The 25348-nt window shown below is 38.5% G+C and overlaps 1 protein-coding gene across 4 annotated transcripts in view; it reads left to right on the top strand.

Annotated features, from left to right (window-relative positions):
• LCMT1 (leucine carboxyl methyltransferase 1) overlaps window positions 1-20397 on the top strand; it is an 84324-nt gene extending 63927 nt beyond the window's left edge. For 3 of the 4 annotated variants that reach the window (XM_069106266.1, XM_069106283.1, XM_069106273.1), the window contains 5 exons: window positions 5936-6056; window positions 8269-8370; window positions 9714-9805; window positions 14723-14820; window positions 20163-20397. In XM_069106266.1, the coding sequence (XP_068962367.1) occupies window positions 5936-6056; window positions 8269-8370; window positions 9714-9805; window positions 14723-14820; window positions 20163-20185 (436 nt within the window). In that variant the 3' untranslated portion in view covers window positions 20186-20397. Of the gene's footprint in view, window positions 1-5935; window positions 6057-8268; window positions 8371-9713; window positions 9827-14722; window positions 14821-20162 lie in introns of all 4 variants that reach the window. The other variant, XR_011172095.1, reaches the window with a different exon arrangement.
• The last annotated feature ends 4951 nt before the right edge of the window (window positions 20398-25348 follow it).

Raw genomic sequence — 25348 nt, forward strand, 5'->3', positions numbered from 1 at the left:
TAGTGAGTTCTTATCCCCAAAACCAGGGTCTGGGGGTTTATCCACATTTTGTCTTTTGAAATTTAAATTATAAACCTTATTGTGGCAAAGGTGATCTTGGGTTCTTAAGGACTTGTAAGTGCAATATACAATCCCTGACTGATTTTTCTAGGCTGGAAAGGCATCATATATGGGCACAGATGCCTGAGGAGAATCCTAGCTAAGCCAGATTGATTGCAAACTAATTAATTTTTTGTCTACAGCGAGTCTCAAAGGCTATTTGCTGAGTTGTAGAAGGGGTATAGCAAGAAGTATCTACATAACATTTATGGACTCCTAAAATTATGTAAGGTAACATTTTAAATTTATTTTTCCTAGGAGTTTACTTTTTGGATTCTTTTTCAAGAGGTGATCAATGAATTCTTTTAATTTCTATTTTACCCTCTGGTTCTAGACTATCAGGGCAATTGTTCTCAATTTCTTGAAAGATGACGTCTAGGCTCTTTTTTTGATCATGGCTTTCGGGTTGTCCAATAATTTTCAGATTGTCTATCCTGGATCTATTTTCCAGATCAGGGTTTCTCCAGTGAGATATTTCACATTATCTTCTATTTTTTCATTCTTTTTGATCTGTTTTATAATATCTTGATTCCTCATGAAGTCATTAACTTCCATTTGCTTCATTCTGATTTTGAAGGAATCATTTTCTTCAGTGAGCTTTTGAACTTCCTTTTCCATCTGTCCAGTTCTACTTTTTAAGGCATTCTCTTCCTCATTGGCTTTTTGGACCTCTTTTGCCATTTGAGTTAGTCTGTTTTTAAGGGTGTTACTTTCTTCAGTATTTTTTGGGGTTTCCTTTAGCAGGCTGTTGACTCATTTTTCGTGATTTACTTGCATCACTCATTTCTCTTCCCAATTTTTCCTCTACTTCTCTCACTTGATTTTCAAAATCCTTTTTGAGCTCCTCCATGGCTTGTGAGCAGTTCATATTTTTCTTGGAGGCTTTTGATGCAGGAGTTTTGACTTTGTTGTCTTTTTCTGGTTCTATGTTTTTGTTTTTGTTTTTTTTTGCCTTTTGGAGGGCAATTTGGGTTAAGTAACTTGCCCAAGGTTACATGGCTAGTTTGCGTGGGTATTAAGTGTCTGAGGCCGGAACCAAACTCCTGACTCCGGGGCTGGCACTTTACTCACTGCGCCACCTAGCCACCTCGGTTCTATGTTTTTTAACTTGTCACCCAAAAAGGATTCTATAGTCTGATTTCTTTTCCTCTGTTTGCTCATTTTCCCAGCCAGTTACTTGACTTTTGAGCTCTTTGCCATGGTAGAACTCTGCTTCCAGAGTGGAGAATGCTCTGTCCCAAATTTCTGGAGTTTTTGTGCAGCTGTTGTCAGAGCTATTTCTAGGCACCTGCCCCAGAACTGTGAGGATTCCCTCTCCACAATCTCCACACCAGCTCTTCCATGCCAGCACTCCTCCTCACCCCAGGACCACCATCCAAGACTGCGACCCAGATATAAGCAGGACAAGGCAAGAGAATCCTGCCTCAGTGCCAGCAAAGACATTTCTGCAGTTGCCCTCTGATCAGCTGCTTGGTTCCCCCACCATCTGTGGGCCTTGTGCTCCAGAAGCAGTTGCTGCTGCTGCTGTTGCTGCTGCCACAGCCGCCACCACCACCACCACCACCTCTGCCACCCCAGGGGCAGGGGCTGGACTGCACTCTTCCCTCACCCAGGTCCAACAGAGTTTCCCCAGTGACCTTTTACTTTGTCTTTGGCATTTGTGGGTTGAGAAGTCTGGAAACTGCCACAGCTGGCAGTGATTCAATCTCCTGACGTCTGCTCTGGCTGTCTGTGCCAGCGCGGCCCATGTGGGACTGCGTTCTCCTCCCAGCCTGGTGTGATAGACCCTTCCTGTTGGTCTGTCAGGCGAAGTATCTTTATCTGGAGATTTGTTTCACTCTGTCATTTTGTGGGTTCTGTAACTCTGATTTTCAGAATAATTTTTTACAGGTATTGAAGGTAATTGGGGGACAAGCTCAAGTAAGTTCTTGCTTTTACTCCACCTTCTTGGCTCTGCCCCTTAAAACTTTTTTCCCAATCAGTAGGCATTTATTTTCTTTCCTTCCCTTCCTCCCAGCTTAAAAGGAAAACAAGATATTTGTAACATAAGCATAGTCAAACACAAGAGATTCTTGCATTGCCTGTGCCCTAAAATACACATCTCATTATGCATCTGAAGCTGTCACCTCTCTTTTCAGGAACTTCTGAGGTCCTGCTTGGTCACTGCAGTGATTAGAAATCTTAGGTCTTGCAAAGACTGACTTTGACTTCCCAGCAGCTTTGTTTTTGTGTAAATTTTTCTTCTGATTCTGCTCGGTTCACTCTGTATCAGTTCATAATATCTGTGCTTCAGAGACTCCATTCTTCTCTGTGCCATATTTTAACTATTCTGTTGGGAGTTTTTGAATTAAGTTTCTGACATTTCTTGAAGTCACACATTTATTAGGGTTGCTGGCTTCTTCCCTTTCTCCTCTCCCTGTTCCCTAAAAATATTCATTCTGGGAAACTAAAAATTTAGTTTTATTCAGCCTTTTCATATTTCTGCTGAAAATCTGGTTGTCAGTTACACACATTCCTTTAACTGACGCCTAAAGGTGAAGACAGCCTGAACTGAAATGTTTGCTTGAACTTCCAAAGCACGCAGATCTGACTCTGTATTAATGCAGAATATATTTTGGAAACCATTAAAATGTTTAGAGTCTTAGGAAACTCGGCTGTTCTTGGCTAATTCTCTTGCAGCATAGCCTTAGTCTCACAATTCTACAGTCTTCAGTATTACTGGTCCATTCAGGAACATCTACATCATATGAAACTGCTTCTTTTTTCACTGCTTAACGGTTAATCCTTGCCGCTCTTCAGCCAGGGAAATGTCTACTTGAGGAAGCCCTTTTATAACCATCTACCCTTAAAAGAACATTTAGAAAGTATTAACTCTTTTTTTTTTTTCTTTTTGCAAGGCAGGAAGGCAGGGCTCTTGGGGTTAAGTGACTTGCCCAAGGTCACATGGCTAGGAAGTGTGTCAAATGTCTGAGGCCAGATTTGAACTCAGGTCCTCCTGACTCCAGGGTCGGTGCTCCATTCACTGTGCCACCTAGCCGACCCTGAAAGTATTAACTCTTAATGAGAAAAATAGTTCCCATTAAGTTAAAGAATTGCAAAGCTCCTCAAGCCAACTCCCTGAGCTGTAGTCAGTCAGTTACCTGAATGCTGCATGGTCCACTCACAGATGTGCTCCCGGCACCTCAGTTCAGATTTCAGACAAGTTTACCAGAATAACCATAGCAACAACAAAATCCTGGACTGCTTTTCCTTCTCTACTCAGAGATGGCATTAGAGAGCAACTAGTGCTTAAGAAAAGCTTCCCCTTTTCCCAGTCCTTCATGGCGTAGCCAGCTTTGGAGCTCTTGGCTAATGAAATCAGATCTTTTTCTGACTAATCAGGAGTCACTCATTTAAAGCCTTGTTTCAATTGACTTCCTCAGAAGCTGTCTAGTCTACTCTGTACCTAAACAAGAATCCCTACCAGGTTTTGCTTAAAAGACTTTTAGAACAGAACTTACTACCTTCTGTGGCTACTCTTAGATAGCTCTAATTATTTGGAGATTTTTTTTTTTTTTGCTTTTTGCAGGGCAGTTGGGGTTAAGTGACTTGCCCAAAGTCACACAGCTAGTAAGCATGTCAAGTGTCTGAGGCCATATTTGAACTTGGGTCCTCCTGACTCCAGGGCCGGTGCACCACCTAGCCGCCCCATATTGGAGATTTTTGCTCAATAAAATCACAAATCCAACTCTGCTTCACTTCTGCCTGTGCTGGTTCTATATCTTGGGCCCTAGCAGAAGGACACTGATCTCTTCCACATGACAGCCTTTTGTCATATGTTTTTTTTTTCTTCTTCACATTAACTTCACTTTATCTTAATATGGCATATTCTTGGAAAGTACCATCTGACCACCTGCTTCTGGACCTAGTTTGCTTTTTTTTTTTTTTTTAAAGCAATCGGCATTAAGTAACTTGCTCAAGGTTACACAGCCAGGTGTTTCTGGGTGGGTAATAAGTGTCAGAGCCCAGATTCAATCCCAGGTCATCCCAACTCTGGGGCTGGTGCTCTTACTTGCTGCACTACCTGGCCGCCCCTCTACTTTAGCTTATTATGACCTTTGTAAAATGTGGTACCCAAAAGTGGACAGTCTTCTACACAGAGTACAGTAGAACTGTGTTGGATCCCATGTGCATCTTAATGCAGCCTAAGATTACCTGAATTGGGGGGGGGGCTGCCATATCATTTGACTCATTTTGAATTAATTCTTTTTTAGATAGACTCCTGTTTGTCCACACCTCCCTCTTGTATTCCTGAAATTGATTTATTTGAACACATGTGTAAGACCTGATATTCATTCCTATTAAATTTCACCTTATTAAAATTAACCTGACATTTTAGCCATCCTGGCTCTGTCATTCAGTGGATTTGCTATTTCTTCCAAATTTGTGCTATAAAAATAGGAGATAGATACACACACACCCTTATATATATATATATATGTATATGCATACATATACATGTGTATATATGTGTACATACATATATAAACACATGTACATACATGCTTTGGTTAGTGGTAAAAGTTCAACAGCATAGTGCTAACCACAGATCTCTGGTGTGCCCCACTAGAGGTCTCCTACCAAGTTGACATCGATCCATTAATGATTATATGTAATCCAAGTGTTTTCTAAATTTCTTCTCACAATATCATTTTTGCCTAGAAATGGATAGTTCTCATATTGACAAGTCTTGGGAAATTCTGTCATGTCCTGTTTATATGCCATAGGAAGATAGCAGACTTCTCTAGTTGTTTCAAAATAGATAGTTGGCTTAATACCCCTTAGGAGAGAATTTCTTACTACTACTTATTTACTACTACCTTACTACTACTGTTTGTCACTTTTATTTTCTGACTCTTACCTGATGATTTATTATTCACAAGCTTCAGTGCCCTTCTTTGAAAGATAAGTAGTTGTTTCCTCCTTTCTTTTCTCTTGTATGTCACAAAACTTGTTTTTCTCTTCATTCTTTTTTTTAGAGGCATCATCTTTAGTCCTGTTTCTTCTGCTAGGAACTCTTGTGGCCAACTCCCCACAAGAATGCATTTTCCCTGTTTGTAAAATGAGGAGATGGATGATCTCAGGACTTTCTTCCAGTGCATAATGTGTACGGTGGAAAGAACCCATAATGTGAAATTAGAGGATTCAAATCCAGATCCTCTAACTTTTTCTTCTTTGTTTTCACATTGATGTCCTGCCATTTTAAAAGAAATGTTTAATTCTTTCTGATAACCTGTATAGAGGTATTGCTCAAACCCTTTTATATGTTTTTTTTCCTAGGAGGGAGGTTTACTTAAAATGTAGATGACAGAGCAAGGAAGACAAAGTTTGCTTTGCTCCCATAATTTTTGGAGCACTATCCTTAGTCCTTTCTCTTCTGCTTGTTCCTCTTTTACCTCTTAGGTCACTTAATTTCCCTGAGCCTTGTCCTCATCTGTAAAATGAGGGGATTCACCACCACTGACGTTCCCTTACACTTTCAAATCTGTTATACTATGAGTATAGCCTTTGATTTTGTATGTGGAAGGATTCAAACTGAGGTATCAGATAACATGTGATGAATCATTTCCATAGCTTATTATTTCCATATATTTCCACATGGTGGAAGCCAGGCACAACTATTGACAGAAGCCTTTACTTTGAATGATATTCAATTATTGTGATCAAATTTACTATCATATTTTGATAATTGGTTAAATCCGACTAGTTTTCTTGTGATATTAACTGCCCTCTGTTGGTCAACATGTGTTAATCCAAATTGATTAAAATAGCTAAAATTTTTTTTCCCTCTCTTAAGATTTCCAACTCTGCTGATAGCAGAATGTGTACTGGTTTACATGACACCGGAGCAATCCGCAAGTCTTATAAAATGGGCAGCCAACACCTTTGAAACAGCGATGTTCATAAACTACGAACAGGTAACAGTCCGCAACAGTATGGCCTTTGTGCAGAATCCCAGTGGGCATTGTCCTTTCCCTTCCGTGTTCCTCCTTTTCCATTTTTTCTTTCTGTTTTCTCTACCTATATTCTTAGATCTTTGTCATCTTAAAAAACAGCTTTCCTCACACTTGACTCTGCTTGTGAGAAATTCTAAAATTTCTTGCTGTGGCTTCCATGACACTTTCTTTTCTGATGTCAGGTGGTTCTTCATTTACTGTTCTGACCATCTCTCTCCCTCCTTCACTGACTCTTACTCCTACCTTCTATCTATGCATATCTACTCAGATTGTTTCTCTTTTTCCTTTACATTGTTACCAAGAATATCTGTGACTTATTTTATCCATCATCATTATGTTTATTTCCAAATCAATGTCATTGGCTGTGACTTTGGTTCCAGTCCTGTATAGCCAAGTACTACTTGGATTTTAGTTCTAACTTTTCTAGTGATTAACTGTTTGACATTACAGAAGTCAATTAACATTTTTTTTATCATCTATAAATTATGGAGGTTCACTCTGTATTCTTTAAGTTTCCTCTCAGCTCTAAAATTCTTTGTTTCTCCTCTCAGAAGGCTTACCAGTGCCTCAAATTCCACACTTCTGAAATCAGATTTCCTCCTACCACTACCTTTACCAGTGCTGACTTCTTTGCCTAATTTTCCTATTTCTGTCATTGACAACATTATTCTTCTGGACTAGAAACCTTTAAGTTATTTTTTAATCTTCTTCCTTCATCCTTAATATCTTCTGTACTATATTTAGGTTTTCCCAGGTCCTGTGAATTTTTTGCAGTAGCTCTCAGATTTTCTTTTTTATTCCCTGTTCCCTTTGCTACAGCTCTAGATAAGATCATTTTCTTCCTAACTGATCTATCCTATTTAATCTTCCTAAAAGTCTATTTTTATCACATATCTTTTTTTTGTATTTAAAAACCTATTGCCCATAGAATCAAATCTAAAACTCCCCAACTTGGCTTTCAAGACATTCTGTAAATCCTCCCCAGCTTAACCTTATTTTCTACTAATTCTTTCTTGAGCATCTCCATTCTATGGATACTGCTTGCCTTATTGTCTGTCCTTACCTTGTGTTGCAGCTCGGGTTGTTTGCACTGCTTGGACTCTCCTCTCCCCTCTGCTTCCAAATTATACTAGTCCTTTAGAACTCAAGTTCCACCTCTTTCACCAAAGCCTTCTCTATTACTATAAAACACATTGATTATTGCTTGTAACTTTTTTAGGATTTAACTTTCTTTTCCCTTGTATTATTGTTGTCCAGTTTCATGTCTGTCTGTCTGTCTAATTAAATTATAATTTTATAATCAGAGGCTTTTTATATCTCCCATGGATTGTAGCACAGTGCCTTCAAGTATTAGGGGCTCAGTAGATACATGATTAATCAACAGTTAGCTCTTTAAGGAGCTTTTCTGCTCTTTTTTGTATTCCCCCTAGTGCCTGGCACTGTGCTTAATAAATATTTGAGTAAAGGTTTCTTAGTATGTGCTTTTCAATCGGAATTAGATTCAAGTACTTCACTGATAGAAACACTAGATTTATGAATATGAATGGAGTAATAAAAAGCTGTGAAGTATGAGATGCATTATTTTATAGGAAAATCATTTTCTAGTGGAAATTAAGAATTGTAACTTTAACTAGAATTAATCCTGTCATAGTGAATCCTTGGAAAAATGTAACAAGAAAATGTAATAAGAAGGAAAATGTTTTGAGTCTTTTGCCAAAATTTAATTATGTTTAAAGGTTTTGCTTCCTAATGCCTTCTCAGTTAAATCTGAGTTTTTTTGTTGAAAGACTTACAATTTTAGGCAGTAGGTTTGGGTACATCTAAGTATGAAAGGTGAGACCTCTATTTATGGGTTGGAAATAAATATTAAATAAAGACAAGTTGGAGTTTTTAAACAGTTAGTGATATGCCTGTAGTGGTAATATGGGTTGCTGGTAATGATAGGTAGATGTGTTTTCTTTTTTTTCCCCCATGAATTTTGGATTAAGGTAGTCATCTACTTGAGTGTCATATCTCTTGTTGAGAACCTCTTGTTGAGAATTGAAGAAGTTTAAGGCAACTATATTACTTCATGGGAGTATCAGTTTGTAATTTGCCTACTACCTAACACTTTCCCTCAACTTAATTTTAAAATTCTTCTTATAATACCCTGATTAATTTTCTGTCTTTCTAGGTTAATATGGATGATAAGTTTGGGCAGATCATGGTTGAGAACCTTCGAAGACGACAGTGTGACCTGGCTGGAGTTGAAACCTGCAAATCTTTAGACTCTCAGGTTGGAAGAACAAAGCATTAATATAATTTTTGTTAACAAAGGCTGATTTCCCTTTTCCAGATAAAATAAATTTAGGAATTTCCTGAATACCTAATTTTCTAAGCAGTCTCACATTCATGTAAACAAAAGAAGATAGTGTGGTAGCTGTTATAATATTTTTCTGTGGTTGATTTCATGTATTTCCAGCAAAGTCCTATAACCAATGTACCTTTTGTGGATAAAGACACAGTTAAATTTTTGTGAGAAATTTAAAAATGATTGTTATAGTGAAAATGAGGTACCTGTGGCATGGTGGATGAAGAGCTGGCCTTAGAACCAGAAAGACCTGAGTTCAGGTCCCACTTCTGGCACATAATGACTCTTTGACCCTGGTTAAATTACTTAACCTCTCAGGGCTCTAGGCAAGCCTCTTAAGACCATAAGTCACAAAGGAGGTGCTGACCTGCGTTGGCAGAGGGAAATTTGTAATCAGAGAGTTACTTCCCTGTGCTTTTGAAACCACGGGTCTATTTCTTATACCTACCCTATAGGGAAAATAGCTTTGTGGGTGTGTGTAAAAGATATGTCCATTTTCTTTCTAAAAGCTTAATGTGCCCACATACCTAGGCCCTCCTCTCATTTTATATGATCAGCATTTATGCAGCCTAATTTAATATTTGTCTTCCGTTTATGGGGAATCATGTCAGTAAGTATTGAGAGTACTGATAAATGGAAGTTGGCACTCTTGCCATGAGGGAATGTGAAGAAAAGATGTAGGTGTACCTCTGAAATGAAAGGTTTAGATGAGATGATCTTTAATGTCCCTTTAAGCCTAGATAGTCTTTGTCTCAATGAAGGAGATGTCTAGAGAATCAGCATAGATCTCATTTATAGAGCACTTTAAGGTTCATAAGAATATTTCCCTCCCAGTAACTCTGTGAGGCAGGTGTTGAGTTGTGATCCCCATTTTAACAGTGAGTTGCACATAAATTAAATGACTGTCTCAGTTAATTCATGCAGTTAGTCAGTTGAATACGAGGCATTAATCTGGAGAACAATATGAGGCAATTTCTAATCAGGTACTAAATTGTGTGGTTTGGACTTTGAGGACTATTGGAATTTAAAAAGCAGTGATCAGTAAGTGGGGCTGGAGCAGACTCCTGAAAGGAGGTCGTGTCTCAGAAAGCTCATGATTTAAAAAAACTGTATGTGCTCAGAAGAATGCAAGCTCCTTAAGGTCAGGGACTGCTGAGTTTTTGTCTTTGTATCGCACCATCATCTAGCATGGAGCACATAGTAGGTGCTTAAGAGTATCTGAATTGATTTGTATGTTGGTGCTGTTTAACTGCACTTGCACATTCCAGAAACAACGTCTTCTGTCAAATGGATGGGAAAAGGCTTCTGCCGTTGACATGATGGAATTATATAGCAATCTACCCCGAGCTGAAGTGAGCAGGTATTGACACCACCTTTTTTTGTAAGTGGAAATCTCTTCCAGATGACATTTTTTTGGTAGTTCTTTGTGTATTTGTGTATTTGTATTTGTAAGTTTTTTTTCTCTGTTAGAATTTTGTTATTTATTACTGTCAATACTCCCCACCCCAATACATGCCTTATTTCCTGTTAAATCTTTTAATGTGAAAACAACTAAGAAGATAGGCTTTGAAACAAGTAATATGTTAACTTAAAGGAAACCTCTCTAAATATCTCTAGAGAAATTCTTTAGCTATTATTTGAGAGGAAGTTTCTGCCAACCAAATTTTGTGATTATTTAGTTGTTTACAGTTGTGTCTGACTCTTTGTGACCCCTTTTGGGGTTCTCTTGGCAAAAGATACTGGAATGGTTTGCCATTTCCTTCTCCAGCTCATTTTACAGATGAGGAAACTGAGGCAAATAGAGAAAAGTGACTTGTTCAGGGTCACACAGCTAGGAAGTGTCTGAGGTCAGATTTGCTTTCATTTCTTCCCTACTCCAGGCCCAGCACTCTGTCAACCAGATCATTTCAGTCAAAATAAACAGTCATACATGGAAATATCCCAAAGCAACATTTGGAATGGAAGTAATTAGTAAATCCTATAACGTCTATAAAGTCACCAGTAGTTTTAGCCAAGTCAGTCAACAGCCAGCCCTTTATTAATCACTTCACCATGGGCAAAGCACTCTGTTAAGCTTTGGGGATATAGAGCAAGGCAGATCAGCCCTTGCCTTCAATGAGTTCACATTTTAATGGGTGTGAGCTCACAGTTTTACCTTTAGTGTCACTAAGGAAAGAAAAAGAATTACAAAATCTTGCAGTTAAAATGCACCTTACATATCCATCTGGTTTACCCCTTGTTTGATCCAGTTGTGCCCTCTTCAGCATTCTCAGTGAGTTGTCATCCATCCTTCACTTGAACACTTCCTGTCTCTTGCTACCATCATGAGCAACCGTTTTCATTTTGGGACAGCTCTAGTTATTAGAAATATTTCTTTTTCTTATATTGAACTAAAATATGCCTCTCTGCAACAGTTCTGCCTTCAAGGACCATGCAGAATAATTCTAATCTTTCCAAGTGACATCTCCTTTGATGTATTTGGAGATCATTTTCTTGTCTCTCCTTCAAGTCTTATCTTCTCAAGCCAAGTTCTTTGGAATATCCTCACCCTCCTGGTTGCTGCCTCTGTTTATCATTGTCCCTCTGAAAAGGAATGCATTGCTTCAGAAGTAGAGTGACTAAGGCAGAGGACAGTGGGACTATCCCCTCCCTAATTCTAAGTACTCTGCTTCTGAAATCTAGTGACTGGAGTCTGTGGAGAGGTTGTGCCCTGCTTTCTTTCTTCCTGCCTTTTTACCATGACGGTTTAGGCATGAGGATACTTGCTCCTTTTCCTTCAGGTAGTAATCTAGAAAAGTAGACTTTTCTACCTAAGATGCCATTAAAGGCACATTCACTGATTCATCTTTTGTTTCTCCTCATAGAATCCTCTTTTCAGTAATTTGAGTAGCATCCTTGATTTATAAGAAGTGGCCTGACTGCCTAAGAGAATTAGCTCCTTGCCTGGAGTACTTCCCTTCTCTTCCCACCTCCCCCAAATCAATGTTTGTGCCGCTGCTATATGTACAGGCCCATGCTAGGCACATTCCCAGTCTGGGTCCTAGATTCCCAAGTATGAGGATACAGCCAGAGGGCAGAATGGATAACTGGGCTTGGAGTCAGGAAGTTCTAAGTGTGAATCCTGCCATGGACACTACTGCATGATACTTCGCCTCAGCCTCAGTTTCCTCATCTGTAAAAGATGTAAAAGTATCACCTACTTTACAGGGTTATGAGAATCATATAAGATGATAGCTGTAATGTGCTTTGTTTATTTTAAGGCATTGCATAAATGCTATTAGCTTTTATTTGCATGTAGCTTTTTAAAAAATGTTATATTGGTGCTCTTTTTTTATACTGTTATTACCTCCCATCGACTCATTCAGCTTCACCCTTCCTTGTATCAAAGAAATACAGCTAAGTAAAACAAATGTACATATTGACTATGTCTATAGAATTTATATAGGGAAACTGTTATTAAATGGTGAAATAACAGTAATGCTGAGATTAAAGCAAATGGTGATTTTAAAAATAAATGTAAAAATAATAGTTCATTTCATGTGTTAAGACCTGGAAAGCATTTTGCTCACAATAGCTCTGTGAGGTATGTAATATAAGCCCCATTTTATAAATGAGAAAATCAAGGCTCATAGAAGTGAACTTACTTGGATAAGATGCCATGGCTAGTAAGCATCAGGACTGTGAGTCAAAACTAGGCCTCCTTAATCCTGGTCTTGTTTTCTCTCTGTTAGCCAATGTGACCTTTTCCCTTTGCTTTGCCCTTATGGTGGAAATGCTGTAATGCTTTTTGGACCCCCATGGATACTGTGTAGACAACTGACTGGTTCTCACTTCTGGTGGGGAGCACAGTGTGGTTATGTTCATTCCTATATCCTATCTCTTCCTTAGGCTACCACATACAGTCACTTTCTTCCAAATCTTGTGTTTTATATTCTTGATCTTTGTGGGGTTAAGCTCAGTTCCTGTCCACTCTACAGACTACTGATAAGGCCAAGAGCTTTAACAGGCAAGTGGTGAAAGAAGGGTCCAGGTTAGCAGCTGCCTCTACATCTGGTCCCCCAGACTATGCAAACTTCTTGTTTCTCTGAGGTTGTGAATTAGGTTGCTACAGATGTTCTTACAGACGGTGTTTCAGTTCCTATCCAGTTCAGTGACTTCACTAATCTCTCTCATTAACTGCCTTGTGTGTTAAATTAGAATTTGTTGTTAGAGATATTTCACAAGGCAATCTCATCTAAAAATACAATAAGATTTGCTAATGCATTCAAGATAAAGAAACTGCCAAGTTAACCAAGGCTATTCAACTTAATTCTGCTTTCTAAACCTAAAAACAAATGTTAGGTATACTTCTCTTCATCAAAATCTTTCTGGGATCTGCAGTATCAAGGGTCAAAGAGATGCCACCTTTTTTTTCCTTTTTGTTTCTTTAAAGCTATCATGTATCTTTTGGTTCTGCTTTCTGTGGCCTCGTGCCCCATGGGAGCTCTTTTCCACTCCTCCCACCCTCTTCCATGTGCCCTCTTAGGAAGCATCTTGCTAGACTCTGATACCTTTGCTGCTGTCCATTTGTCCTGCTAATAAGGCAGCCTTGTCTGTAGCCTAATCCTGTTGATCAGTTAGTCAACACAAGTCAACCTGATCTGGTGGAAGGAGCACTGTGTGTGGGGTCTGAAGCCTTTGGTTCAGATCCCAGACCTGCCACCTGCTCCTTGTGCGTGACTTTTGGCAGGTCACTTTCTTACATCTCGGAGCCTCCGTGATTCCTCTGTAATCAGAAGGTTGGATAAAATGTTCTTTAAGATTCCTTGAAACTTTACATCTGTGATCCTAAATGTTTATTTAGAACCTTCTATGGAACTGTGTGACCACATATTACTGAAAGTTGTGGGAGATATAAAACACGTGTAAAATTCTCACGTTTTTCAAACTCCTTTAACAACTAGTGCCATTCACTAAGAACAGAAAAGTGACCATCATTACCTAGGAACCTTGCTGTTAACACTGTTAGCTATATGGCTGAACTCAGTCTGAGATAGATCTGTCTTGTACCACCTCTGAGGGGGTTTAATGACTAGCTAGAAGACTTTGTATTATGTTTCTTTATATATCCTACAGAATTAGGCTCATGGCTTCATACATACTCAGTAAATATTTACTGTCTTAATAGGCAGTACATTAGTATGGACCTCCAAGGACTTGCCTAGAGCAAGGTTGTAGAGTATTTAAATTCCCATGGTAACTAGTCATTAAGAAATTTGGTTGGTAAATCTTAAAAAAATTTTCTTTGCATCCCAAATTGGAGAAACTGTTGTGAAATATTACCTGGAAGATAGCTTTGTGAGCCCCAGATTCCACTGTTAAAAAAAAAAAAAGTATTGACAGTTCCTAGAAAAGATACCCAGCTACAGGATTAGGGTTAGATTTCTTGAAGTCATATTTACCGGATACAAGAAACAGGCACCCAAATTGTGATGGTGTAAACAGCAGTAAAAATAACACCTCACATTTAAATGTTTTGTGGGCTTGATTTACATTATGCTTATTTAATCCTGAGAACGACCATTTTGCAATAGGTGTTATAAGTCACTTAGCTTCTCTGTGCCTCAGTTTTCCTTATCCACAAAATGTACAAATTATAGAATCATGATTTTACAGAAGAGAAACTCAAAACTTCAGAGGTGTAGAGTGAGAAAATGGCCTTTTAAAGATCATAATGCTAGCAATGCCCGAGCCAGGATTTGAACTCAGACTTTATGATTCCAAGTCCAATGTTCATTTTACAAAGACTTTCAGCAAATATGTTGTCTTCGAAAGAGTTGCATATATATGTATTATTGCTGAATTTGCTGCTAAGAAATTAAACATGTAAATTTGCATTTTGTATAGACAGACTCCAGAAATTAGTATTATAGGATAGTGTTTAAGTTTAAAATTCTGTCTTCATTATTAATATGCATTTGTGAAAGAAAAAAAATCAACATTTACATTGCATGAATGCTAAGGAAAACATGTTGCATTTTAATATTTAGGTTTTTAACCTAAATGTTTGTGACGATAGCCCATTTCTGTTTTCCATATTTATACTCTTGTAAGCATGCATATGATGTAATTTTTTTGAGAGAGGAAAAGTACCTTTTTGCCCCCTGATTATCTGGCTTGATATTTAAAGAAATTTTGCTCTCAAATAGTACACATGCATGGAAGAAACCAATTTTAGTGTTTGTAAATAAACAAATTGGTAGCTTTAGACTTGGACTAAAAAAAAATTCTCTTACAGAATAGAATCACTTGAATTCCTTGATGAAATGGAACTTCTTGAACAACTTATGCAGCATTACTGTCTTTGTTGGGCCACAAAGGGTGGAAATAACCTAGGTAAGTTATTATGAATAATAACAGCAATCATTGACATAACATTTTCTACTTTATAAACCGCTTCCTTCACAGCACCATCCTATCAGGTCAGTAGTATGAGTAATAGCCTCTTTTACAGAAAGCAGCAAGGCTTATAGTGTTTTTTTGTCTTTGTATCTCCACTGCCTAGCACGGTGCCTGGCGCGTAGTTGGTTTTTAGTAAATGCTCGTTCATAGACCGGTTCATGAAGAAACTGAGGCTCCAAGAGGTTAAGTGACTGGCCAATAGTGTGTGTTGGAAGCAGGACTCAGATGGGGTCTTTGACTCCATCCCCAGTGCCCTTTATCCTCAGCCAAACTTCTGATGTTTGTTGACTTGACTATTTCGGAAGGCCAGACAAGTGGAATTTTCCTTTAAAGATTGCAAGCACTTGAAATACTCAAGCTGTGAAAGAGTGTAAAATTCCATTATTGTGTCCTAAAGTACACTGGAATGCTCTGGTCAGGAAAGTATAGGTATCCTATCAGTCCTACCTGATTTGAAGAATTAGTTGGTATAGCCTTTGTACCCTACATGTCCTTGTGGCCCAGAAAGAGGGGAACTCTTGAAACTGTCCCTAAAAAGGAGGATGGGACAGAGATTTTCATGTCCAGTGCCATGCTCATCTGTTGGTACTTCTCAAGTGGGAGGGCATAACCTTGGCAGTAATTAGAGGTATGTATTGGGAACTCAGAGGAGGGATAAAGAAACTTCTTGTTTTCAGTTGATCACATAGATGCTTAAGTGATACTGGGGGGTGATAGGGATGGCGATAAAAACACTTCATGTGTCCCCTGAGAGCACTGACATCAATCAAAAGGAAAACTCTGTTATGTATAATAATTAATGATGATGTTGGTAGGTTAAGAGGCTAGACCTGTAATTTCAGGAATATAGAGCAAAAGTATCACACTCACAAGAGGTATAAACCATTTTAAAATGAATTTGGAAAATGTTTAATAAAATAAATAAAAACATAATACAACATAGATAATATTAATTTGTGGTTTTCTAAGTTGGTTTGCTGCCCTCAGGGCTCCATTTCTACATGAATTGACATTACTGGAGAGCACTGAGAGACTGACTAAGGGTCACAGAGCCCCAGTAGACCCTGAAGAGGTGAGGTGAGACTTGAACTCAGGTCTTCCTGGCCACAATACCATACTGCCTCTGTGTTGTTGGTGTTACTGTGAAAATAATTAAGGACCTAGTGTACTTGACACTGTTAGTAACTGTCCAGGAGTGATTATAGTATAGTGACAAAAATAATGATAGCTGCCACTTATATAGCACTTCATTATCTACAAAGCCCTTTACCCGTATTGCCTTCTGATCTGATCCTTACACCAGGACTGTGAGGTAGTTGGGCAAACACTGTCGTCTTCATTTACCCGTGAGAGGGTGTGACCGTCACGGCTTGCCCCCGGTCACACGTCTGTTGTGCTAGAGGTCTTTTAGTGGGCCGGCATCTGCTGAGGCTTATTAAGGGCCAGACATTGTACAAGTGCTAGAGATGCAAAGAAAAGCAAAAATAGGGTTTCTGTTCAAGAAATGCAGATTTTGTGGGTGGGACAATACTAAAAAATTGTCTCCGTGCAACGTTTTTATACACACAGAGCAAATGAGAGGTAATTTCAGAGGGAAAGCAAGTGGGGAGGGCTGAGGTGGGAGGACTGGGAAAGGCCTTTTGCAGAAGGTGGAATTTGAGCCATTTGAGAATTTGTTTGAAGGACACCAGCTCAGTGGTACAGTGGTTAGAGCTCTGGGCCTGAGTTCAATTCCAACCTCAGACACTCCTAGCTTTGGATCTGGTTCACAGAGCTTTGTGATTTTTCTTTAGCTCCATTCAGTAGCATTCAAATAGGAGCCAAGACTAGAGGGTGGATCCTCGATAAGGCATAATCAGTGATAGGAATTAAGGGACAGTGGATAGTTGAGCTCATTCTCTAAGGTACTGAAATAGGAGAAGGTGGGGAGTGTAGCAGCTGCGTGGGTGATGACCTGGGAAAGAACTGAAGGCTAGAGGAACTGGAAGTCTTGGTGAGGACAGAGAACAGGGTTGGGGTGGTATAATATAACAGAAGAATATGATCAAATAAAGGAATTTTGTCGTTAGTGAACATGGAAGTGGCACGCTTGTAGGTAATGACAACAGCAAGGTTATGACCATCTCTTAGTTGAGGAGTGGGAGGTCGTGGGAGTTGAGTAGATTGAGGAACTTGGAAGTTAGGGTGTTTGAAAGAATATCAGTATATATGTTGAAGTCCCCTAGTTTGAAGGCAGGAGTTGGGGTGGAAAGAGACTGAGGAAGGAACTGAAATTATTTAGGAAGGAGAGGAGAGTCCTGGGGATCAGTATATAACAGCTGCCAAAATCTTAATTGAGTGATAAATTTGGATTGAGTGAACTTTAAAGGAAGAGGGATTGCTGAGTGATGGTGTCAGTGAGACAGTCTGGAAGTGGCAATTTGGAGAACAAAGTATTCTGATACTCCCCAAGCAGCTGTGCACAGGGTGAAGAGCATCGCTCTGAGGTCAGAAGACTAAGACCCAACTTTGCTGCCTGTGGGACCTTGTCCAAGTCACTTAACTTCACTAGGTCTCAGGTTCTAAGGTCCATTATAGTTCAAGATCTTTGCAGTCAAATCCCAGTCTTTTTGCTCTGCAATACTGCCTGTGTGGACAACCATACAGGACATAGTGTGGGTCTCAGGAACTTAGGCAAAATCATCATGTGGACGAACCTGGGCAGTTTTGTTTTTGTGCTCTGTTCGACAGAGTTGAATAAAAATATTAGAAGAAGCACTTATTAAGTATTTAAAATATGCCAGACACTGGGCCAAGAGCTAGAGATACAAATAATAAGCAAAAAGAAGACCCCCTTGAAAGAGCCTTAATGCTAATGGCAGCTGATAGCACATATAAGGGTACTGCAAAGCCAGGGAGTGGGGGTGGGGGAGGAAGGAAGGAAGGAGAAAGTGCCAGTGCCAAAGTCTGAAGATTGAGGCGGGGAGTGGGAGTGGTCTGAGTCTTTTCTCAAAATGGAGGGGTTTGAGAGGAAGATACCAGTGGAAGAGGGGGCCACAGAAGCAGAGGGAGAAGGCAGCTAAGGTACGCTGGCTGAGTCCAAAGTTGGCTATGAATGTATTTTAAAGAATTAACATATGTAGGCTATGGAAATATATTCCCCCTGGAGATATAGTTATTGGGAACACAAATGGGAAATGAAATTATTTTGTATTTACTGGGATTTATCACTAGTGTTCATATCACTATAGAAGCAAAGCCAGCATGTTAACACAAGGGGCAACATGCTTGCTAAGCAGGGACATTTTCCCTTACTGGGTTCCTTCTTGGGAACACTGGTAAGGACAGCCTGAACTAGAGGAAATTGATAAACATTGACTAAAATTGTAAATAGCAGGAATTAGGAGGTCAAGTTAACTAAATCACATTAAAATTTAGGTAACATATGGGTTAGGATAAAGCAAGCAAGATGCAACAGCAGTAATAAGGGGGCTACCTTACTGTTTATTTAAGAAGCCATACACCCTATCAAGGGGGAATTAGCCGTCCCAAAACCAAATTTGTGTTCTTACTGGATGAAGGAAAGAGTGGAGAGGGATGCTGTTTCATGAACTGTCATGAACTTTAATACAAATTCATTACTTTGACTATGGAATTCAAGCTATTAAAATTAGTCTAATACCAACGGAATTAATAGAAATCGCCTCTCTCAAGTCCTCATCTCTAGCCTGTCTCTTTTTCTTAGATAGCATTAATGTAAGACAAAAGCACATCTATCACTTGTTTTTCAGCTTCTCTAGGTTCATCTATGGCTAGGCTAAAGTTCTTCCCCAAATGTTTACATAAGAAGTTTGGGGAAAAGAGTTTTTGAGCAGGTTGAGCTGAAAACTCTTCTACTATTGAAAACAACTTCAATATTATTGATTAGTAGAAAAATCTTTGTATCCAGTAGATACTTTCTGTGATTAGAATCTGTTAACGTTAGACGTTGCCATGTGTATCTTAGAAGACATCTTACCTATCTCTAGAATATCCCTCAGTAGAGGTTTTATATCTGTGAACGTGTATTGCCCATATTAGCCAGCATTGCTACAAGATATTGAACATTTCTTTATTCCCTTTAAGGACCTCACAGATTTGCTTTAGCTCTAGTAGCCAACTCTACATTTTATGAGCAGTTTAAAAAATTCTTTTATCCATTTAAAAGGAAAGAAAAGCAAATTGTTATAACAAATGAATAGTCTTCTTGCTGCTTTGGTACTCCTATCCTGTCAGTCCTAGAAGACAGATTTCCATACTCTTTGATGGATCTTCTCTGGAGGACTTGAGGTGGACATGAATAAGAGTTGCTCAGGATAAGAAGGCATGATGGATGGGCTGCATACTACACCTTGATAGAGCTATTGATGGAATAAATTAAACTGTTCCAAAAGTCGTAGTGCACTTTCAGGTTTTTATAATTTCAGAAGTACAAATACTGCAAACTTACAAAAAAAGTAATTTTAAAGCTTAATTATTTAATTTTCTTTTTGCACTTATTTGATCTTGTGAATTTTGAATAATTAAAATTTTTTATTTCAGTCCCTCTTAAAGCTAGGATTATAAATGTAATCCTTTCAGTCACTGAGTAGCAGCTGATGAAAGTTTTTACAGACTGGAGTGATGTATAGCCCAAGATGGTGATTATGTTGAATCTTAATAAGAAACATCAGTATCTTAAAATTTTAAATAGCTTTTGAAATGTTGTTTTTATAAGTTTGTAGCATTTATACTTATGATGTTATTAAAGCTTAAAATTGTACTAAGACTTTTGGAACTCTGTGTGTGTGTGTGTGTGTGTATGTATTGCATGTAGACATACACAAAAATCACCTAGAAATATTAAGTACCACAGTGTAAATGTTGGCTGCTATGGTGACCAGCCCCTAGATTTGTTAAATCACATTTTAGACTCTTGTTTCTGTCTATAAAGCATGAATATTAATACTGCATGGTTGTAGTGGAAAAAGCTGTGAGTTAGAATCAGAAGACCTTAGTTGTGTGCTTGACCTTGCCATCAGTTATCTGTGTGACCTTGGGAAAAATCACTACATCTTTGACCTCAGTTTCCTTCTCTTTAAAATGTGTTTTAGATGAGGCGACCTCTAAGGTCCCTCCCAGCTCCAACAGTGCATTTGTGCATGACTTGCCCAGTAGCACGTGGCAGATCTTTGCTAAGTACAAAACAGAATCCAAATTTCCTAAGTAGACACACTTCTTGATTTATCCTTCAGTGATTTGTTTTCTTCTCCCCTCAGGTCTCAAGGACATCACCTACTAATCATTCCTTCAGGGAAGTTGTTGAACCAGAAGCCAAAGCTACCATTCCTTCCATGGAAGAAATGCTTTAGAGCTTTCTGCAATGAAAGATCAGTGCATGTACACACCTCACTCTCTTCGGTGTCACCCACACTCCCAAAAGACCGTAGTAACCAGTGTTGCTGGGGATGTTTCCTGGTGGTTTCTTGTATTAATAAAACTCTATTGCCTTTATGAGTAGATTTGGGCTTTTCTGTTGCTCCCCATCAGAACATGGAGTTTGAAATTTTCAGACTCAAAGAGTCCCCATTAACAAAGGTTGCTTTATGAAAAGAGAATAGTCAAGTTCATGAGCTGTTACTGCTCTCTCAGTCTGAGTCTATGGATCTTCTTTAAACGCATTTGAGCATAGCAGACTTGTGAGCTCTGCCTTGGGCTACATTTATAGCTAATGTGAAAAATGTTTGCCAAGGGTTCAGTGTTTTATTCAGATTGGCTTACTGGTACAATATAGCATCTTGATTTCTCATGATCCATCTAGAGGAAGGCTGCCAGAATTAAGACAAGGTTATGAGTTTTGGGGCCTGACTACTTTCTGGTGTTGTTTTCTCTGGGGATATTAGATGGCCTCTGTGTCCTCACCTCAAACATTTATTCTTCTTTTACTCCTTTCTCTCTGATACTTTCAGATTTCCCTTTCCATCGTACTAATTTTATGTATGCTTTTTTTGCTGCTTAATCTCCCAGAAAGGCAGGTTGTTCATTCAAACAAACGTTTACTGAGTGCTTCTTTAAGGTCTTGTGCTCAGTTCTGTTGGGAAATACCAAGACTTATAAGGCATGTTTCTTACCCTCAAAGGCCATATAATCTAATGAAGTCCAGTAGGAGCTAGGAAGGAGAAATCTAATTTTTTTTTTTAAAACCTCATATCAAAAAATGAAAGTGTTATTGCATGTAGGGTCTCAAAAGCCTGACTGTGGCCCAGATTGACAGTTAAGAAGCAGTTGGAAAAGTGTTTTACTGCTCAATTTATTTTTATTATAACCCATCCAGTGGCTCAGTGAAGTAAAAAATATAAACAAATGACTAGTGTCAGTTGACCTAATATTTTTGAGTGAGCTATTATTGGAGCTCTTTGCCATGACTTCTGTAATTCCTTTATCTAGTATTGCTTTAGCTTTTTGTAATCACAGTTCCATTTGCACAATAACAGAATAGATTGAAAGGGATCTTAAAGGTCATATAGTCCAACTCACCTCACATTTAAAAAACCCCCCAAAACAAAGTCTTTTCAGCCTTTGTTTGAATATCTCAAGTGAGGAAGAACCCACTATCTCCAAAAAGCAGATTGTTCCACTTTTGAACAACTCTAATTACTACGACATTTATTCTTGTGTCGAGCCTAAATCTGTGTTGCAGTCAGATTTCCTGTCTTTGTCTTCTGGGACCACTGCCCTCTACTAGGAGATGCGGAGACGAAGCAAGATACTGTCTTCAAGGGGTTTACAATTTAAGAGGAGTAAGGCAAGTACACAGAAGTCTCTAATACGAGTTATGCTATGAGAAATGCATAGAAAAGATCCAAAAAAGTATGAAATTCAAAGAGGGATAGAACACTTCTTATAGATGGAGACATCAGGGAGGGCTTCATTAAGGAAGGTACTCTTGAGTCAGGAATAAAAGAAAAGGAAATATTTCATTAGCTGAGATGTGGGGGAGGGTCAGCTCCTAGAAAGGCATGACAGAATACCTGGCTTTGTCTTTTTCATTCTATTCAGCTCAGTGTGTACTTAATGTATGCCTACTATAGGTATATTAGGTACTGTTCAAGCAGAAAAGATTTGACAAAGACCTTTATGACCTCAGAAGTTTCATATTCCTGTGGATAACCTTTCTGACACCAGGGGGTGTCAGGTGTGGCCTTCTAGGTCCTTGGGGGCAGCCTTTTGATTCAGTCCAAGTTTTACAGAACTATAAGGGGATTTGTTCTGTGAAGTTTGGATTCAGTGAAAGGGTCACACTTGACCTAGAGGACCACATGTGACCTTGAGGTTACAGGTTCCCTACTCCTTAGTTTCTCTTGACAAGACATAAATATTGTAGTTAGTCAAATTGCCAAAAATTCAGAAGGAACCTATGTTTTCTACATTCCTTTTTTTCCCTCCAAGAGAAAAGTTAAGCAGATTAAAAACAATGACACTTGTTTCATTGCTTGGGTAGGAGTAGGTGGTTTCTTTCAGTAGCACACAAGAGCTTGGCGGGAAGAGTATTAGGTTTTATATAGCATTTTCTCACTATTCATGTACTCTCACCTGAGTTCTTTTGACATTAATGAATATCAGTAAGACCCAGGGTCACGATCACCATACACGTATTGTTATGTTTCTTCCAGAGGACTGGTAGATTAATGCCTTTTACTGTTGAGTCATTTGAGGAATTCTTCCTGAGACTTTTGAATTTATAGTCGGTTAAGCATTGGATTTAGTCCAGTAACTAGGCTTTGAGTTCTTTACATTTCTTTAATGCTTGATCCTCATGTGAGTCACAGCTGGACCCTTATTTAAAGTCTTTCTAGCTCAAAGAGCAACTCTTGCTCTCTTAGCCTTTGAGAAATCAGGATTATTTCCCCCATATGATGAATTGGACTTTAGTGGAAGCTAACAAAATTAGTAACAAGTTTTCCAAGGCCACATTTACTAGGTAACTTTTCCAATATGATAAGGCTTGGGAGTAGGACTTTAGTGGAGGCTATTTTTCCTTATCAGGGAAAAATATATTATCCTTCACTTGCCCTGCCTCCCTTCCTGGAGACACAAATCTTCCAAAGTCATACTTAGTAGCTATTCTTAATTTTCTGTGGGCTTCCAGGCAAGAACATGGCTAAACTTGAAAGCTTACTGCTTTGACCTGCTCATATGGCTTCAAGTGTCTTTGATGAGGTGCTCACAGCATATCAGAGAAAAGTGTCTACATCTCAAAATTGTCTTTTCTCTCTTAATATTCCCTGCTCAAACTTCTCCCATTCATCCCAATGGCTTGGCTGTCTTCCAAGCCCTTATGTCCCTTAACCAGATGGAAAAGAGTGGGGAGAAACACCATGGAGGCATTCATGCAATGTAACATCTTGAGATGGTCTTAAATCATAGAATTTCAAAACTCAGGGGTCCATAGTGATTACTGCACCGATTTTATAGATGAGAAAACAAGGCCAAGTGCTTTGGCCCAGGTAACACAGCTACCCAGGGCTGATCTCCTGTCTCTGATCAGCATTCAGTTTAGCTTTATGGCTTCATCATAATTTCATTTTTTGACATCCTATTTCTCTGCAAAAGCATAAATATTAGCATATGATAAGAGTAATTTTGTAACCAATTTTTAGCATTTTACAACCTGTCATAAACCTTTTACATAATTAATTCCTTTTTTAAAAAAGGAAGCACAGAAGCCGACCTCAGGCCATCTTAGGTCCATCTTTAGAAAAATTTATTAGGTGTTAAACATTAAACAGTAATATAAACTATATTTTCTTAATAATTATGTATAAATGGATCTCAAAGCATAAAGCATCCAACACTTTTTAGTTTCTTCCTCTAAGTAACCTTCAAGATTCTTTGTCCATCCTTTTTTTTTCTATGATGTCTCTTTTTTTTTTTTAGATTGAGCTTTTTTCGTTTTGCATTATTGCACAAAGGTCTTATATTTTTCATCTTAATTACTTTCATAGCATTCAATTACATTACTGTACCACTGTTTAACCATGCCCCTATTGTTAGACATTTATTAATCTTTTCCAATTTTTGTTGTTTTTACAGTTGCATATGTTACCATGAAAATATTTGAACTGACAGCTTTTCCCCCCTCCCCCCGATTGAATTATTGGATCAAAGAACAGGATTATTTTCTGTTTGCATTTTCAGATTTTTTCAGAAAGATTAGGCAAGTTTGTAGTTTTACTGAAGTAAAAGTTTGCACATTTACTTCAATGAATGAGTGTGCTTTTCTACAGTGCTGCCAGAATTTTGTTACTATATGAATTTTGAATATATATATATATACACACAGAATTTTGTTACATATGCTAACAACAAAACTATCAGATATTTGAAAATTCACCTAGAAGTATATACAGTCTATTTAAGGAGAACTGTAAAACTGGTGACCAGAATAAAGGAGGACCTAAATAACTAGAGGGACATTCAGTTGTTCATGAATGATTTTGATTAATAGAATAAAAATGAAAATACTCATCGCTGAATGTGTGTATTTAACATACCAATAAAAAAAAACCAAGGGGCTTCTTTATTTAACTTTATTTAACAAATCACAGTGAAATCTGAATGGAGAAACAGGTGGGTAAGAATATGAAGGGAGATACTTAAAAGCCAGTGAAGGATGCGTTGTACTTCCAGCCTTTAATAATTGCACTTATGTGGTGATTTAAAGTTTACAAAATGCTTTACATATATCTCATTTTATCATCACAACAATCCTTGAAAATAAGTGCAGGTGAGGAGGCTGAGCTAGGCAGAGGTTAAGTGACAAACTAGGACCACATAGCTGGCAAATTTATGAGACCACATTTGAACACAGGTTTTCCCAAATCAGGAACCAGAGTTCTATCCACTGGGCCACCTACTTAAGAAAACTTCATAGTACTAGATGAGAAAAAAAATAGATTGGCGAGACGGAATAGATGTACAAGGTGTTCAACCAAATACATAGTCAGTTCTTGAGAGTATCCGATGTATAGGTATCTCGAGAGTGTCCTGTATTGCTTCTTCTGACCACCATGTGAATGCTTGCCCTGTGTGAGTGCTCCATAAAACAGTCTTTAGCAAGTGTATGTTTTGCATTCATACATCATGGCCAGTCTGTCATGAGTTGGGCTCTCTGAAGCAGAGTTTGAATGCTTGGCAGTTTAGTTCGAGTAAGGACCTCAGTGGCTGGTACCTTACCCTGCCAGGTGATCTTCAGAATCTTCCTAAAACAATTCAGATGGAAGCGATTCAGTTTCCTGGCATGGCCCTGGTAGACTCTCCAGGTTTCACATACATACAACAATGAGGTTAGAACTCTGTAGACCTTCAGTTTGGTAGTCAGTCTTATACTTTCCTTTGGATCCTCCCAAACACTGAGCTAACTGGCAATGAGTGCATCAACCTCATTATCAATGTGTACATTCCT

The sequence above is a fragment of the Petaurus breviceps genome, unplaced genomic scaffold (genome assembly GCF_028583685.1).
Source record: "Petaurus breviceps papuanus isolate PSGF00001 unplaced genomic scaffold, PetGlider_PUasm1.0 138, whole genome shotgun sequence".
NCBI lineage: Eukaryota > Metazoa > Chordata > Mammalia > Diprotodontia > Petauridae > Petaurus > Petaurus breviceps.